Source organism: Asparagus officinalis, chromosome 5 (genome assembly GCF_001876935.1).
Source record: "Asparagus officinalis chromosome 5, Aspof.V1, whole genome shotgun sequence".
Classification (NCBI taxonomy): Eukaryota; Viridiplantae; Streptophyta; class Magnoliopsida; order Asparagales; family Asparagaceae; genus Asparagus; species Asparagus officinalis.
In genome coordinates, this window is record NC_033798.1 from 128,272,690 (window position 1) to 128,290,859 (window position 18,170).

Genomic DNA, 18,170 nt, shown 5'->3' on the forward strand with positions numbered 1-18,170 from the left:
GAGGGGGGAGTGTGGTTAGGGTTGTGGTGGGTGGTGTGCCCCTAACACCACTCTTTCATTACAAGCACGCTTTTGCACGTGATGGCCAAGGTCGTGTACGATGAATTTGCGCAGGGCAGAATGTATCTTTTATGGGGTTTTCCCCTATGAAACCACTTTGTAAGGGGCTGAATCTACAAAACTCACTTTTGAAGTTCTTTTATAGATATAAACCATGTTATGAATGGGTTTAGTTTTCGATCAATTATTATTTTTTGTTAAATTCTACTCAATTAAAATTTTAATTATCTAAATTATTCTCATTAAATTACACTTGTAGGTGTACAACATGTGCTAGACACGTGTAATCAATAAAGATAGTTTAGATATTAATTGAGCAAGAATTGATAAAAAGTGGTTGATTGAAAGTCCAAATCATTTATAAAGTGGTTTACGTATAAAAAGGACTTCAAATGAGTTTTCTATCAACTCCACTTTTTTTGAAGGTAGCTTGTGTTTTCTATTGACTCGACTCATTTTAAAGATGATTCTCATTAAAAAAACATAATCAATGATTCTAAAAAGAAATGTGTTCTATGCAAATGAGAAATGCCCTTATACTTCTATCACAAAGCCGTTTTCATATTCATGTTATGTTTGTATCCGACACCAATTGGAGAGCACTTACAAATGTACGCATTTATGTTAACGCATTTATGCAAATGAGAAATGCCGTTATACTATAATTTCAATTTATGCAGTTCTGGGACATATATCTTATATTTGACACATACTTCTTGAAACTTGTTAGACACAAATCGGATTAATTTTGACACGTGCTTAGTTCAGAATTTTGACAAATGATCGTTTTTAATTTGTAATCTACATAATAAAATGAATATTTTTTTTCCTAAATGCTAATTAGCGTAAATATTGATGTCTAGATGGTTCTTTATCTACTCGAATTCTTACTTTCAAGGTTATTTTCGTCTTTTACCAACAGGGCAAATCCGTCAACATACACCTTTCTCGCGCTCGCCTCTTCAAATGCCCCTAAAAACCCCTCGCGCCATCTCATCTCTCTCTCTCTCTCTCTCTTATCAGAGCTCGCTTGAAGAAAATGGCACCGCCATCGTCGACCTCGCCGACGCCTGATCCCAACTCCATCAAAATCGCCCTCGCCATCGCCCTCCTCCGATTGAAGAAACTCCACCACAAGCTTCCCTCTCCTTCTTCCACCTCCGACGCTCAGCGCTGGAAGCAGAAGGTACCGATCTAACCCTAGATCTCTCCCAGTCGCTTAGAGAAACGTTCCCAAACCCTAACGCTAACCCTAATTTTGTTCCTGCAGGCAAAGGAGCGGAAGAGAGAGATCCTGAGGCTCAGAGAGGAGCTCAAGCAGCTCGAAGGTTCTCTTTTCTCCCAATTCGAAATCCTAAGTACGAGGATTTATCGATCTGTTGGTTATTTTGTTTGGATTTGTTAGATGCGAAGGAGGGAGAGGATCTGCCGCAGATCGCTGCTTGCCAGTGCCATTTCTTCGATGGTTGCGGTGATTTGAGGAAGGATAGGGAGAATGGAGGCGATGAGCACTGGATCAATGAAGTTTTGAGGAGGCGATTCTTAAGGCTTGGTATGTAATTTCTATTTTTGAATTGGATTTCTTTTAGTTTTTTTTTTTGGTGTGGAATGAATTGTTGGAATTTTTAATTTCAGTTCGTTGGAAAGAAAGGAGGAGAAGGGTGGAGGGTTCTCTGCACAGGAGGCATTTTCTTGGTAAATTCCAATTGTAAAATTTCTGCTTCTTGGTTGTTTATTCTAAGTTTGGTTGCTATTCTTACAAGAACCATCTCATGTGCATTTGTTTCCCCTTTGGTGCTGATTTTCGAATCTTTGATCATATCATTATACAATTTATTTGTTTTGCATATTGAAAAGTCACATTAGACCCCTAACAATTTTTTCTTTGTTTTTTCACCTTCTTTGGTTGCTATTTTGTAAATTCAAATTTGTAGCAAATGACAAGCAGAAATTCTGGCAATGTAAAGAATAACATGCACACATGCACACTCATATTATGTTAAGGTAAAGAGCTTTTTCTCTTCATCTTAATTACTTAATTTCGTACTTGAGAATTGTTTGCTTAAGAATATTAGTAGAATGCAACGAGGTGGTTTCAAACATGTTGAGCTAGTTTTTGAAGATGAAGGACCTGGTGTAGGGGAATGAAGTTTTCGTGTGAACATGTATTTGTAAGTACGAAGCCCTTAAAATAGTTTGAGAAACTAAACATGATAGATCAATTCTGTTTAAGGTTTCAATATGCTTCCTCGCAAACAGAGACATAATTTTATCGTTTTAAGAATGTAGAATCTCTATTCTTTAGCTGAATTAAGAAGCATTGCAATTATGAAAGAAGAAATCCATATATAGGAAAACATTCAAATATGACTGGGATCAGACATGTACTGCCTGAAATTGCAACTTGATCTCGGCCAACAAACTTTTAATGCAAGATAAACATGGGTGAGTATCCTTTGTAGGGGTAAGAATTGCTGGTCAAACTGCATTATATGAGTGCTTAAGAGCTAAAATCAAAATCTTTTTTAGATTTATTACTTATGTTGTATCTGAATCAGTCAAAATGTCAACATATTTCAACACAAAGTTGGTCAGATTAATGGCTAGCTAGTATTGTAACATATTCACATATGCGTTTTAGGTATGTTGATTCCCCCCCCACCCCACCCCACCCCACCCCAAAAGAAAAGTCCATTGATGTTTTAATGCATAATTCATTTTCTATCTTAGCCCATTTGTATTTGTTAGAATCCTCTTAACATATGGTGTTGTCTTTTTCACTTCACTTATTGCAATTCCTATGATTCATGAATTATAGCCTACCAGATGAATTCTTAACTATGAAACAGGGGAACTTCTATTGAAGCTGTGTTGTGTTGGACACACCTATTAGACATGATGCCTTTGCCTATTCAATGTACTTTTCAGAAGGGGTTATTTGTCATATCATTTGACCTGAAGATCATTATCGTGCTTCTTTGGTTCTTCAATAAGATGGCTCACTATTAACTTCTACATATATAGGTTTAGGATCCTAGTTTGATGTGTTAATGGCTGGAAAATTGTCCTGGAATCCTATAGGTCTGCTCTATGAGATTGGGAAAAATCTTAACTGAGACTTGACTGATATTTGTGGCAGCATCACAGCAATTAAAGTTTAAGTGCAATTAAAGTTTAAGTAGTAATTTGACTTCTTTAAAATTTTATCAAATACTGTACGATACGTGGTTGATTATGGAACCTTACAGTCCATGCTGTTACTTTCCTTGTCTCTATCTGTTTACATTTATATATGATCTAAATAAGTTTTTATGAACACTTCAAGACAAAAACTTTATGATCTAACATTTACTTTTCTTATGTTTGTTTTCAATTAACAAAAGCCTTTTTAACTACTGGTTTTGGTTTGAATGGTTTCATTATTCCTCTGTAATGAAATGAGGCAGCTGAACTCCACCTATTTTTCTTCAAGGAGAACTTGCTTTGTGTCCTTTAGTGGTTTCCAGATTTTTATTTTAATTGGCACCTGTGGATTTGGTTTTTTATTTTTCTGGATAGGGTAGATTTGTTTTGTTTTTTTAGCTAGTGATGATGATGTTGTATATCTGCTGACTAGAAGAGTAAAAGTCAAAATGTTGTATAATCTAAATTATTAGTTTATATTATTTTGTTACCTTTGTTAATTTTCTTATATTGATGGACTATGAATGCAAATTTCCAGACTTGATATTTTTTTTTGACTAATCATAGAGTTCAACAGTGAAAGTGAGTTTGAGCAGCTTGGTACATCAATTGAATTATTGGTGGAGCTTTCAAGCATTAATTCTGTCAAAGTAAGTGCTTTTCTGTCACTAGTCATAAAGATAGTCTAATCTATCTCTTTCATATTAGAAGCTCCTGCATCTCTGATTTTCTTGTTTCTATTATGTTGCATAGGAGGAATTTGGTGCTTCTTTTTCTACATTGTCACATCAAGCTACAGATTTTATTTTAGGTAGGCTCTCATCTATTTTCATACAGTTTTTCCAAGATATACAAAAAACTTACATGCCTAATTGATGGTCATATGTTGATTCTCCGCTTCTATGAAGTTTTTAGAGAAGAGTTCTGGAAAGGGTTAAACTATTTCTCTACTTTTGTGCATATTTCAGTAAAATCTACTTGATATAAATTGTCTTTCTTTATCCATACTTCAGATGTTTGCCTTAATTTATTTGTCCGTTATGTGGGGGAACATACGGATATTCTTTTTAGCAAAAGCGTTCTTGTCTTTTGGTCGTTCCAATGCAAAGACTTAAGTGTCAACTTTCAAGTAATCTCTCTGAGAACTGATAGCTCCACTGTTAAGGCAAAAGTAACCTGCAGATGGTTACTCTATGAAAAACAGTACTGGATAAGCTCAGCAAATCTAGGCATGTGTATATCTTTATGTCAGGTTGAATGATCAATTGACTGTTGCATGTCCAATTATCAAAACTAAATCTGAAATATGAAGTCTGTCGATAATAACATTCTGCACGACCTATTCTCTAGAATTTAGCTGCATCATCTCCTTATCTTTTCTTCTTTACTTACATTTTTACTTAGCGTTTTTGATTCTTCTCCCTCTGTTAGGGTTTTTGATAAGAAGGGAAAGCGGTAGAGAGAAAAACGATAGTTTGGTGAGAACTTCTCAACTCCAAATCCTTCATTGCCACAAAAGAAAGCAAAACTCGAATGGAGGTATGTTTCACTACAGGAGAGAACACATCATTGAAATCCACACCTTGGACTTGACTATACCATTTAGCCACAAGTCTTGCCTTGTATCGAAAATCCGCGGGATTTGAGCCATCAATCTTCCTCTTAAACACCCACTTGCAACCCACAATTCTCTTACCACTAGGAGGCTTCACAAGAGACCAAGTCTCATTTTGTTGCAATGATTGTAACTCTTCATTCATAGCGGCAACCCAATCGGTCGCATTCTTCGAAGAGATCGCCTCTTTGTAACAAGATGGCTCGTTTGAATCCAAATCTTCGGCAATGGACAAACAATAAGCATAATCGGAATATCCATATCTTGAAGGTGGCCGGATTTCCCTTCTTGTGCGGTCCCTCGCCAAAGCATATGGTTGATCTTCTTCTTCCTCTTCTTCGATATGAGCATCATCATGATGTGACGTGGCCTCATCACCTTGTTGGACCGGCACTTCAAACTCCACCTTCTTCTCAAATGTCTTGTCCTCCTTGGTAGTTGGCTCGGATGCTCCACCTTGTGTCTTCAACATAGTCGATTCATCAAATGTAACATCCCTTGAGATGAGGAACTTGGACAATTTAGGACACCATAATTTGTACCCCTTCACATTCATAGGATACCCAACAAAGACGCACTTCTTCGCCCTTGGCTCCAACTTTCCTTCATTCACATGGAAATAAGCGGGACAACCAAACACCCGCAAGTTTGAATAATCGGCCGGCTTACCCGACCACACTTCTTCGGGTGTCTTGCACTCAATCGAAGTGGTAGGAGATCGATTCATCAAGTAGCATGCCGTGCTTATGGCCTCGGCCCAAAACTCCTTACCCAAACCCGCATTGGAAAGCATACACCGAGCTCTTTCAAGTAGTGTCCGATTTGCCCTTTCGGCAACACCATTTTGTTGTGGAGTGTGTACAACCGTCTTATGACGAACAATCCCTTCGGCCTTACAAAAGTTGTCAAACTCACGGTTGCAAAATTCTAAACCATTATCGGTCCTCAACCTTTTCACTTTCCTTCCCGTTTGCTTTTCCATAAGAGACTTCCATTCTTTGAAGTTTTTGAACACTTCACTTTTCTCTTTCAAGAAATAAACCCAAAGCTTCCTTGAGAAATCATCAATAAAAGTGAGCATGTAACGGGAGCCATTTCCTCTAGATGGCACTTGAGAGGGTCCCCAAAGATCCGAATGGATGTAGTCCAATGTTCCCTTGGTCGAATGAATGGCCGTCGAGAAGCTCAATCTCTTTTGCTTGCCAAGTACACAATGTTCACAAAACTCCATATTGCCGGTGCATTGGCCGCACAACAAGCCTCTCCTACTCAAAATGGTCATTCCTCGCTCGCTCATATGCCCCAACCTCATATGCCACAACTTCGTAACATCCGCATCCGTGGTAGGAGCCGCAATAGCCGCCGAGCCCGTGACCGTAGAACCTTGCAAGAAATAGAGAGTTCCAACTCTTCTTGCTCTCATGATTGTGAGAGCCCCTTTTGACACACGAAGAACTCCACCTTCACTTTGGAACTTGCATCTCTTTTCTTCTAAAGAACCCAAAGAAATTAAACTCTTTGTCAAAGCGGGTATGTGTCTCACACCCGTCACTCTTCGGATCTTGCCATCATGAAACTTGATCTTTACCGAACCAATCCCTTCAACCTTGCACAAATTGTTATTTCCCATAAGCACTTTACCATCCGTGGGCTCATAGGTCTCAAACCAATCTCGATTAGGAGTCATGTGTTGTGATGCACCCGTATCCATAACCCAACAATTCTTGTCATCAATGTTGGTATCAACCACACACAAAGTATCCATCGTGTCACAATTGGCCACATTGGCCTCTCCCGAAGAAGCACCTTTATCCGCCTTTTGTTTGTTTGTCATGGGAAAAGAGGATCATGTTTGCTTGTTGAAGAAGTCCCTTTATGGCCTTAAGCAATCCCCGCGGCAATGGTACAAGAAATTTGACTCATTCATGGTAAGTATTGGCTTCCACCGTTCTAGCTATGATAGTTGTGTTTACTTCAAGAAGCTAGTGAGTGATGAGTTCATCTATTTGTTGCTCTATGTTGATGATATGTTGATTGCGGCCTCCGATTTGGGAGAAATTCGAAAGGTGAAGGAGCAACTTGGTTCGACATTTGAGATGAAAGATTTAGGGGCCGCCAAAAGGCTTCTTGGCATGGAGATCACAAGGGACCGGTCCAACCGGAAACTATCTCTTTCACAAAAGAGTTTTGCCGAGAAGGTGATACTCCGATTTGGAGTTAGAGCAAATGGATGTGAAAACCGCCTTCTTGCATGGTGATTTAGAAGAGCAAATTTACATGAAGCAACCGGAGGGTTTTGAAGTATGATGGGAAGACGAGTTTTGCACTTTGGCAAGTGCGGATGGCCGCCATATTGTCCAGTCTTGGAATTAAGGGCGCCATATATGGTAGAGATAAGTTGGTTGAAGCCGTTACCGATAAGAAGTGGCTTGATATGGATGATAAAGCTCTTTCGACCATCCAATTGTGTTTGAGCAATTCAACACTACAAGAGGTCCTTTCGGAAAAGACCGCCAAGGGTTTATGGGAGAAATTGGAGAGTATCTACATGAAGAAGTCTCTTACCAACCGATTGCGGTTAAAGTTGCGCCTCTACACTCTTCGTATGGTTGAAGGTACATCCATTTCCGATCATATTTCGGAGTTTGCATCATTATTAAATGATTTGGACAAGTTGGGTGCTAAGGTAGAGGATGAGGACCAAGCTTTATTGTTGTTGTGCTCATTGCCGGCTTCTTATAAGGCTTTTAGAGACATGATGATCTATAGTAGAGATCAAATCACTCTTGAGGATGTGAAGAGCAATCTACAAGCCAAGTTACATATTGATAATGAGATGACCAATTTGGAGAAAGGAGTTCAAGGCGTTGGTTTGGTTGTTGATCGGGGTAGGTCGAAGGACAAAACCCCGAAATATTCAAGGACCCGTTCAAAGTCAAGACACAAGAATCTCACATGTAATTATTGTAAGAAGAAGGGACACATTCTAGCCGATTGTTTCAAGCTCAAAAACACCCTCCTCTCCAGTGTTCACCTTTATAAATCCTATATGACTTTGTAGTTTAGGCATCTCCCTCTGCTGGACAAGCTGCAGTAAGTTTGACATTCTATTTCCATAGAAAATCATCATATGATGCACTCTATTCTACTTTTCTTCATGTGTAGGCCAGATACGCTGGAAGTTACAGGTGAAACTGACATGCTATAAAATTTCATATTTCTTTGCTCCATCTTTTTTCTTTCCGGATTGTTTAGAATAAAAAACGAATATAATGGTTTGTGTAATGTATTTTATATAAATTATGTGATGCCATCATAATGTGTTCTCTATTCTTGAGTTCACTAGGACTTATAAAGTGTCTTAGAACAAGAGGAATTTTTTTATTGTTTATGGTTGAATTTTTTATTGTTGTTTTTGTCATGATCCCTTCTCTGCTATTGCTAACCGCGCGCAATGAGACTTGTAACAGCCTAAATGAAAAACATGTTGCTCGCCTTTTCTTTTGATTGTTTCTCATGCAGTATCTTTATCATTACTAACTACATATTGGAATCTGTTGTAGCTTCATTGACGAAAAATGTGGTTTGCCTTTCTTACATTATATGCATGGTACTTGGATTCTCCCATATGTCAGTACTTAAAGTTTAATGGTGGTTTTAAATTATATTTCAATTTAAAGCCTCGTTGAAGAACTTGCTATCATTGCAAAAGGACGGCGAGCTTATTGAAGAGACTGTCAATGGATTGGTTATGCGTTTAATGAGAAGAATGTGTGGTCTTCAAGAAAACAATGGTATTGTCTTTTTTCACATTATATAATTGTGAGTTATGATTCACAAATTGGAGTTGTTACCTTTATCTTTACCAATATTTCTTCCCTATTAAATTAATCCCTGCTGTAATCTAGCATTTGATAATATGCTTCAACGTGTATATAGCAACTAGTTTTAAACAAAATATGCATACAATTTGAGCTTCAGAAATATTCATACATCTTCTGTTCTGAGTGGCATTGTTGCGGCTTCATGATTATTGAAAATGCCACGAGCTTAGGAATAGACGAAAGAGGGTTCTGGGCCTTGTCCATCAGCATTTATCAAGGGAAAGATTTTCTGCATTCCACATATAGCATTTGAAGTGCACAAATCATGGAAAGTATTTGTATTGCTAAACCTAAGTTTTAGAGAACTTATTATCATGTTATATGTATGTGTGCATTGATAGAATGAAACCAACGTGAGCCTTTTAGCCTGGAACAACTTCATCCGCGATACCAGTTAAGTAACACATGAAAGACAGCATGATGTTTGTGTAGGCAGTGTGACAGTTAATTCATAGGGGGTTGTGGGATTTATTCTACTCAGGAGTTATTCCTGGAGAGAAGATTTCTTCTCTTAACAAAATGATGCAGATGCACACGTGCACACTCACAAGAGCGTGCCCGATGGTCCATTACATATTGTAACTGCAATGCCCTCAAACAAGGATGGGGAATCATGCAATTTACTTCTTGCATTTTGATGGATTAAATCGCGCGTTTGATTTACCATCTGTTTTTACTATTTTGACATCTGATTTAAGCATTGATTACTTTTTTTTCTCCCTTTCTTTTCATCAGGATATTTGAAATCTGATTCAGATGCCCAGTTTTATGCCCAACACTTAATCCGCAAGCTGGGACATGAGGCCTTTGTTGGTCAACGCGTAATGCTCATAGTTTCTCAAAAGGTTTCAATAGTAGCAGACAGCTTACTTGTGATGGATCCTTTTGACAAGGCTTGCCCGGCAATGCATGGCAGCATGTATATGATGTAAGTATACAGATTCTTGTAATTTTCTGATTACAGTTATGGACTTCTTCTGATGAATTTTTGTGGGGAAAAACTCGGGGCTCAATAGAGCAGGGTCTTAGCGAATAGTAGTGTAGAAGTAATAAAAAAAACACACAGATTTACATGGAAAACCCCTTAAATCTTTTTGGGGTAAAAATCACGGGTAAGAATAGAAGAATCCACTATGAGAAAAAAAATTAGGAGTTACAATCTCTCTTTACAAGGAGAAACTCTCTATTTTTTCTCTCACACTCTTCTATATGAGGAGTTGTTTCTGGGATGGATTTTTCTAGAAGAGTTTTGTGCCTATTTATATGCAGCTGAAATCACTATGCACTAATTTTATAATATCATTTTACTGTGTACTTTTCCTCATTTCAAAATATGCAGCTGCTTTCGGTGCGAATTATTTAGCGGGGCCCACTCACTTTTTCTTTTTTTAAGATTTCCGGTTGACAATTTTCTATTTGAAGATTTGATTGAGTAGCAATCATATCTCCACACCATTTTTTCTATCTTGCCATCTTCATGTTGCTCACGTTTCTGACAGACTACAAGAAGATCGACACCAAATAAATTTATTAGTATTGACTGTTTTTGTCAAAAAATATGCTAGGTTATCTTTGGTGTGAATTTTCTGCATATCCACTGTTCCTTTTTCCACTTTCTCACGAACGAAGCAGTACTGAACTCGAATGTGTTTTGTCTTTGAACAGAAAACTAGATTTTTTGCTAAATGCAAAGCACTCTAACTGTTACAAAATAGATAAATCTTCTTTTGTTCATGTCCGAGTTCCTCCAGCACCATCTTCAACCATATCACATCTTTACTAGTTTTAGCTGCTACATATTCTGCTTCTGTTATTGAAGTAGCCACAATTGACTGTAGTTTTAAAATCCAGCTTACAGCTCCGCCAGTATAAACACATAGCCTGTGATGGATTTGCTATTATCATGATCACCTGCATAATTAGAATCAACATATCTATTGATAATAAAATCTGATCCCCTATAACATAATGCAATATTTGTGGTTCCCTTAATGTATCTTAGGACCCTCTTTACAGCATTCAATGCTCTTTACCATGATTCGTCATGTATCGACTAACTACTCCCACTGTTTGTGCAATGCCTAGTCTTGTACAAATCACAACTAACAGTAAACTTCTCACTGCTGATGCATACGATACTCGAGACATTTCCATCCTCTCTTCTTCACTGCTAGGACTCATACTGGAGGATAACTTAAATTAACAGGAAGTAGGGTAGAAATTGACTTACAATCCTGCATGTTAAAATACTGTAAGATTTTCTTCAAATAGTTCTTCTGAGAAAGCCAAATCTTCCTATTAATTCTGTCTCGGTAAATTTGCATCCCTAAAATCTTATTTGCATATCCTAAATCCTTCATTTCAAATTCCCTAGCCAATTGTGTATTTAATTCTTTGATACGATCTTTGTTGGGGCCTGCAACCAACATGTCGTCAACATACAACAATAAGATAACAAAGTTATTTTCACCAAACCTCTTGAAATATGCATAAGGATCTGAATTAAGTCTGTTGTATCCAAGGCTCATGATGAATGAATCAAATCTATTGTACCAACATCTCGGCACCTGTTTTAGACCGTACAGAGAATTGTTCAATCTGTAAACTAAGTTTTCTTTCACTTTTTCTTTAAAACTTTCTGGTTGGAGCATGTAAATTTCTTCTTCAAGATTTCCATGAAGAAATATTTATTTTCACATCTAGTTGCTCTAGATGTAAGTCAAATATAGCACTCATAGCTAGGACTATTCGGACTGTTGTAAATCGACCTACAGGAAAAAATATTTTATTAAAGTCAATACCTTCTTTATGAGCTTATTCTTTTATTACCAATCTAGCACGATATCACTCCACTTGATCATCTCCATTTCGCTTGATCTTGTAGATCCATTTATTTCCAATAGTCTTTCTTTCTTGTGATAGTGACACAAGTACCCAAGTCTTATTCTTATGAAGAGCTTCAATTTCTTCCTACATTGCTGCCATTCATAAAGATACATCTGTACTATTTATAGCTTCATAAAAAGTTGATGACTCTCCATCCTCTGTTAGAAGACAATATGCAATATTACTCTCCGTAATATACTTTGAGTGCCGAGTCGGTGGTCTTCTCTCACGAGTTGACCGTCGAACTTCTTTCTCTTCACTTTGCAGTTGGTTTTCTACAAAGATAACATCTCTACTGACGATAACCTTGCGGGCAGTGGGATCTCACAAGCGATACCCCTTTACTCCGTCAGCATACCCTAAGATTATATATTTTCTGGATTTTGAATCAAACTTTATAATTTCTTGAACATTGTACATTACGTCTGGACTTCTAAACATTGTATAATTTCTTGAACATTGTCCACATCTCCATCGGTATCTTGAACTGTATTGCGATTGATGGAGATCGATTCACCACATAATAGGTGATTTTTACTGCTGTCGTCCAAAAGACTTTATCCAGATTTATAATTGTCAACATTGTTCTTATTATTTCCAACAGAGTTCTGTTCATCCGTTCTGCCACTTTATTTTGTTGAGTAGTATAAGCAGTATTGATTTGTCTTTTGATGCATTCTTTCTTACAGAATGCAAGAAATTCACCGTCTGTATATTCTCCTTCATTATCTGATCTCAAGCACTTGATCTTCTTTTTAGATTCAAGCTCGACTCGCGCTTTGTAGACTTTAAAGATTAAGAACACATCCGCCTTCTTCTTGATTAGATACACCTAATATCTCCTGGAATAATCATTAATGAAGAACATAAAATATTTTGCTCCTCTCATGGATATAACTGGTGCTTGCTATACATCAGAATAAACCAGTTGCAGAGTAGCCTTACTTCTAAAACTCGATGTGTTGAACTTTAGCCGATGTTGCTTACTTGTAACACAATACTCGCAGAAGGGAAGAACTACCGAATTAAGTCCAGGAAGCAGTTTCTGATCGGAGAGAATCTTCAAGCCTCGTTCTGACATGTGGCCTAGTTTGTGTTATCACATCATGGTTTGTTCTTCTTCACGGCTGATTGATGTCACACATGAATCAGCTTTCTGTAAGGTTTTTCCCTTGAGCATGTATAGATTTGCAGCTATCTTTTCTCCTTTTATCATAACAAACGCCCCTCTAACAATCTTCATGATCCCGTTTTCTATATGAGTCTTGCATCCGAGCTCATCTAATTGTCCTAAAGACAATAGGATCTTTTTAAGTCCTTCACATGTCGCACATCTTGAATGGTGTGTATTATACCATCAAATATTTTAATTTTGATAGTGTCAATATCAGAAATCTCCAAGACATGATCATTGCCCATGAATACAGATCCTCCTGAGATAGGTTCATATTTGTGACACCATTCTCTTCGGGAGGTCATGTATCAGGAGATTGCTGAATCTAGAAGCTAAACATCAGCAAACCTCTTTCTGTCTTCATCAACAGTGCTTGCTCCACTGTATAGAATTTCACCATCATCTGACGTGCTGACAATGCATCCTTGAGATGTTGATGGCTCTGAACTTTTTATCACCACTCTTCTTATTGTGCTAGCACTCCGATTTCACGTGCTCTCTTTTGCTACAATTGCAGTATTTTATATTCTTCTTATTTTTTGATTTTGATCTACCATGAGTATGACTCCCACTAGAGCCACGTTCCGTTGATCTTCCTCTCGTCACCAATAAGGCCTTCGCTTGTCGCGAACTTGTCTGTCTGTCTTCCTTGTTATTGCACCGATTTTCTTTCTCCAGAACAGCGGCTGCAACATCGTCGAAGACTAGATTGTCCGTGAGGACGTTGTTTGTTAGGTTGATGATGAGCTAATCATACGAGTCAAATAGACTCTGAAGTAGAAATTCTGCTCGTTCATTCACACCGATTGTATGTTCCATCGTTGTGAGTTGGGAAAATAGTATGTTTAGGGTGTTGATGTGGTCAGTTATCGATGTAGATTCCGCTATACTCAGAGTGTAAAGTCTTATTTTTAAGAAGATTTTGTTGTGCAGGGATTTTACTTCATATAGCTTTGTTAGAGTATCCCAAATCTTCTTTGCTGTCTTCTTCTCTTCTATGCTTGACAACACCCCATCTGCTAATGTCAGATGGAGATTTGTAATAGCATTCATGTCCATCTCATTCTACTTCTTATCATCTGTGATGTCATCTGGCCTTACATTGATGACCTCTAGACAATTACCTTTTCTCAAGATAGCATCTATCTTCAACTTTCACAGTGAGAAATTACTCTCGTTAAATTTCTCGATCTCGAACTTCGCCGTCATTACTTCTACCACGAACAATAACTTCTTCCTATTTCACGTAAACAGTAACTGTGCTTATAAACAGTAACCGTACTAGTGAATAGTACTATATTAGTGAATAGTACCATATTTATGAACAGTATGATACTCGTGAACAGTACCGTACTCATGAATAGTACCGTCGCTTTTAAAGGGTAAATGATAATCTAACTTATTTTCTGATGTGGATGATCCACCTTTGGTGGCAGCCACAGAGCATACGATAAATAGATACAAGCATCCTAAATCTGGCTATGATACCACTTGTTGGGATAAACCCAGGGCCCAATAGAGTAGGGTCGCAGCGAATAGTAGTGTGGAAGTAATAAAAAAACACACAGATTTACGTGGAAAACCCCCTAAATCTTTTTGGGGTAAAAATCACAGGCAAAAATAGAAGAATCCATTACGAGGAAAAATTTAGGAGTTACAATCTCTTTTTACAAGGAGAAACTCTCTATTTTTTCTCTCACACTCTTCTATATGAGGAGTTGTTTCTGGGATGGATTTTTCTTGAAGAGTTATGAACCTATTTATAGGTAGCTGAAATCACTATGCACAAATTTTATAATATTATTTTATTGTGCACTTTTCCTCATTTCAAAATATGCGCCTGCTTTCGGTGCGAATTATTTAGCGAGGCCCACTCACTTTTTCCTTTTTCAAGATTTTCGGCTGATAATTTTGACAATGCCTTTTTTCGAAGATTAGCACTTTGTGTTTGATGTAAACATGACCTGTAATACCTGAGGAAATTTGATCCTTTTAACCAGATTACTGGAAAATGTCTACGTAAGTTCATTATAATTGATCGCCTATGCTTGCAAGCTTGCTGGCACAGATTCAATGTTAAAGCTTTATCATGTTCGTTTACATCCTTTGTTGATTGCCGAATGGAAACTTAAGACAGGAAACTTAAGACTAATTAATATATTTGTCACAAGCTTTATTATGTAGGGCACTTCCTCCAATAAGATCTCTCTATTTGTAGTAGAGTATCCTTAACCAATATATCAAACAAGAAAAGGTGGATTGTTCTTGGAAAATTTTTTAGACCCGCAAAAGGACCCATGACGAGCCAACAAATGACAGTCTCAACATATAGAATATTTTACCCTTTCACAGATTTGATCGGTTTTCTGAAGTTCAACAACAAATATTCTGCGTCTTTTAGAAATATATTTATTGCTACAGTTTGAATTTCTATAGAAATATAATTCAGAAAGCAGTCTCTTTTGGTTTGATCTTTTTGCCAGGTGATCTCCAACATAAACTAAGAGTTTATAGTAAGCTCGACAGACATCAAAAGATGCCATTAGTTAAGACATAGTTTTCTCTGGTCAACGATGAGTAACATTCCGGAGACCATTAAAAGCTTTGTCCTTAAGATAGCTATCTTAATATCAGATGCACAATTTCTTGTCAGAGTAAACATGTTTATGCATAAAGTGCGTTATATAGTAGATGATGACTAAATGTATTGGGATTGGCGAGAGTCAAATATAATATGCATCTTTCACTTCCTATAGTTTCAAATATAACGTCTTCCACGTGTTTTCTTTTGATTAAAGCAGGATTCAACTGATGGAGTTATTGATTTTGGATTCTGTGCAAGAATGGACAAGTAATGAAGATTTTGATAAAAGTATCTCACTTCCCTGCTGTCCTTTCACCCTGGTAGATATGTCTAGTGAATTCAACTGTTCATCATTTTTTTGTTGCTTTTTATGCATTAGTTGTTTGGTCAGTTGATTCAGTATATGACATAGTTAAATCGACCATATACTTAGTTAACTTGTAAGACATGTTTCTTTTTATACGGTTTGCCAAAACAGGCAGTAATACTGGACTATGTAACACCAACATTATTCTTGAGAAGGCTTTTCATTTATCAGACATTGTTAATTTACACACTTGCTGTATGGAAAGCTACTTCAATATATGTTTCAATTGATATCTTTATAAATGAATTGTTTGTAATTCTTATAAAAATGATTGCAACTTAATTCTGGAAAACCTTTAGTCTTTTTACATCATGTCTTACCCTATTTCATTGACTTGAACACTTCATTAACTTGAACACTCAAACTTATAGCAGTTGTATTTGAACAACTGGGCCACATTTCTCAGATCTGATTTTCATTGTGCATGATTTAACCAAATGCCACTTGTTTCATGGTTACAGGGGAAGGTCGATTCCTAGGATGTATGATTAATCTAAAAAACTCTTAAATTTTAAACTTCTGTTGGATTTTCATAACTGGGCAAGTTTTTACAACTTATATAAGATTTATGATACAGCAAGTATCTAATGTATGTGATTAGTGCAACTCAGGACGTTTTCAACTGTAGATAAGTGATAAAAGACGAGCATACAAGCCATGCATATTATAGTTCCAATTTGTAAGCATCAACACATCTTTTGGTTCAAGAGTCCACAAACTGGTTGTGATTGTCTGAGCAGGAAGGACCAGTTTAAGCAAGATCGGGAAAAAGAAAAAGCATGTCTCAAGTTTTCAACTTTAGAATGGAGGGAGATCTACTATGTTTGATTGCTTTAGTCAATAATGAAATCCTTTATGATCGGGATTTCAGTGAAGAGGCCAGTCAATTCTTCTGTTATTCTCTTTGAAGAAAATAATATTTTGTTATGTTTCTATATATGTTAAGCATTACCCAGAATATCAGTAGATCATCAAAACGTGTTATGCTAGCCTATGCTTCTTTTTTTAAGATGCTATTCAGACCTATCTTACCACAGTGCGCATGCGTATCATCTTTTATTTTGAAATTCATATATTGTTTCGGATGACCGGGCTTCCAAATGGTACCAACCTTCCGGAGTTAATTTTTCTTTTGATCTAGTTCTACATATTTGTTTCCAAGCATTAATTAGAGCAGTATCACTTGGCTGTTAATAACCATGATTTGGAAAGAGAACGCCTTTTTAGTGTTTCAGATCATAATTTTCTCATACTGTTTTTTAACTCGTTTCATTTTGTCAAAGGTTATGGGTCAACTCAGACTCGTGATGGATAGTAATTTTCTCTCAATTCAGGAATTTTTGAAGAATGGGTGAGATCGATTCTACAAGCACGCAAGAGTTTGGAATTATTGGAGTGCAGGAATAGCCTATACATGTTATATATTGAACGGGTAATTGGCGAATTGGTGAAACAGGTGAGCCCTCTAGCAGAACAAGGAAATCTTGATCCGCAGATTCTCTCTGATCTTATCTGCTGCTGATGAGGTCTCGCTTTCACCTGGCGATTCTATAATAACTCACTAAAAGAGCATGAGGTTTCATAGTTTTGACCGAGAAGTCTGTGTCGTGAATCAATACAGGAGTACCTACAAGCAATATAGAAACTGTCTTTATGGATATAGAAATGACTCTCATTGCAGAAATTTAGGTAAAGGTAATTTTCATGGCGTTGTTAAACATTTTCTGTGCAAGCAAAATTTCTTTCACAACAACTTTGTGGTTATTCATCCAAGTAATATACAAGGGTACTACAAGAAATAATGCTGTCCTAGTCTATGCATCTTCAGGTGCGTGGCTCTTTCTTATATTTTTACTTTCACATGTGATTATCTGTATCTATTGCAATAAACGTCCGATTTCTTCAGTATTAGATTTAGAACATGTTTGGATGGTACTTGTAGGATTGGGAAAATGAAATATGCTATGGGCTCAAAAAAGGATCCTTTTCATAAGATGCTCCAAAAATCTTCATTTACGAGGGTTTGCTATTCTAGAAATCTAATGAATGGCAACAGCATCCAGCTGCCTGCGGCGCTGGAAAGTACATCCACTATTGAAAAGTAATCGACTCCTTATTAATTTTATTAATTTGTGTAAGTTTGATCTCTATTGTCATCATCACAGATTCCTGCTTTTGTCCTTTATCTACTTCGAGAAGAAACAATGCATTTCATTTTCATTTAAAGTTAAAGTCCATGTGCAATAATAGATTATAAGATACGCCGTTTCTTTTCGATAGATCCGGCTTAAATTTTGTAAAGGAGTCTGCAAACTTTCTTGATTTGCGAGTGAGGTTATACTAGGTGAGTTGGATTATGAGTTCTTAAGTTATGTAACCAAGGGAAAAGTAAGAAAGATTATGCATAGCCTTTTGTT

At 37.0% G+C, this 18,170-nt stretch overlaps 1 protein-coding gene across 4 annotated transcripts; it reads left to right on the plus strand.

Moving 5' to 3' along the window:
• Positions 1,087-17,878, plus strand: LOC109841274 (protein MULTIPOLAR SPINDLE 1). Of its 4 annotated transcripts, XR_002247219.1 has the most exons (11): positions 1,087-1,246; positions 1,331-1,388; positions 1,466-1,612; positions 1,696-1,755; positions 3,811-3,893; positions 3,997-4,054; positions 8,539-8,652; positions 9,478-9,670; positions 15,604-15,674; positions 17,088-17,581; positions 17,696-17,878. XR_002247219.1 is itself a non-coding variant. In XM_020410191.1 (10 exons), exons 1-10 carry the CDS (start codon positions 1,100-1,102, stop codon positions 17,273-17,275), a joined length of 1,119 nt encoding a protein of 372 aa, XP_020265780.1. In that variant the 5' UTR covers positions 1,087-1,099; the 3' UTR covers positions 17,276-17,878. The 4 variants fall into 4 exon arrangements, 2 of the variants coding, with proteins under 2 accessions (XP_020265780.1, XP_020265781.1); XM_020410191.1 differs by having other exon boundaries at positions 17,088-17,878; XM_020410192.1 differs by lacking the exon at positions 17,696-17,878 and having other exon boundaries at positions 15,604-15,706; positions 17,088-17,194.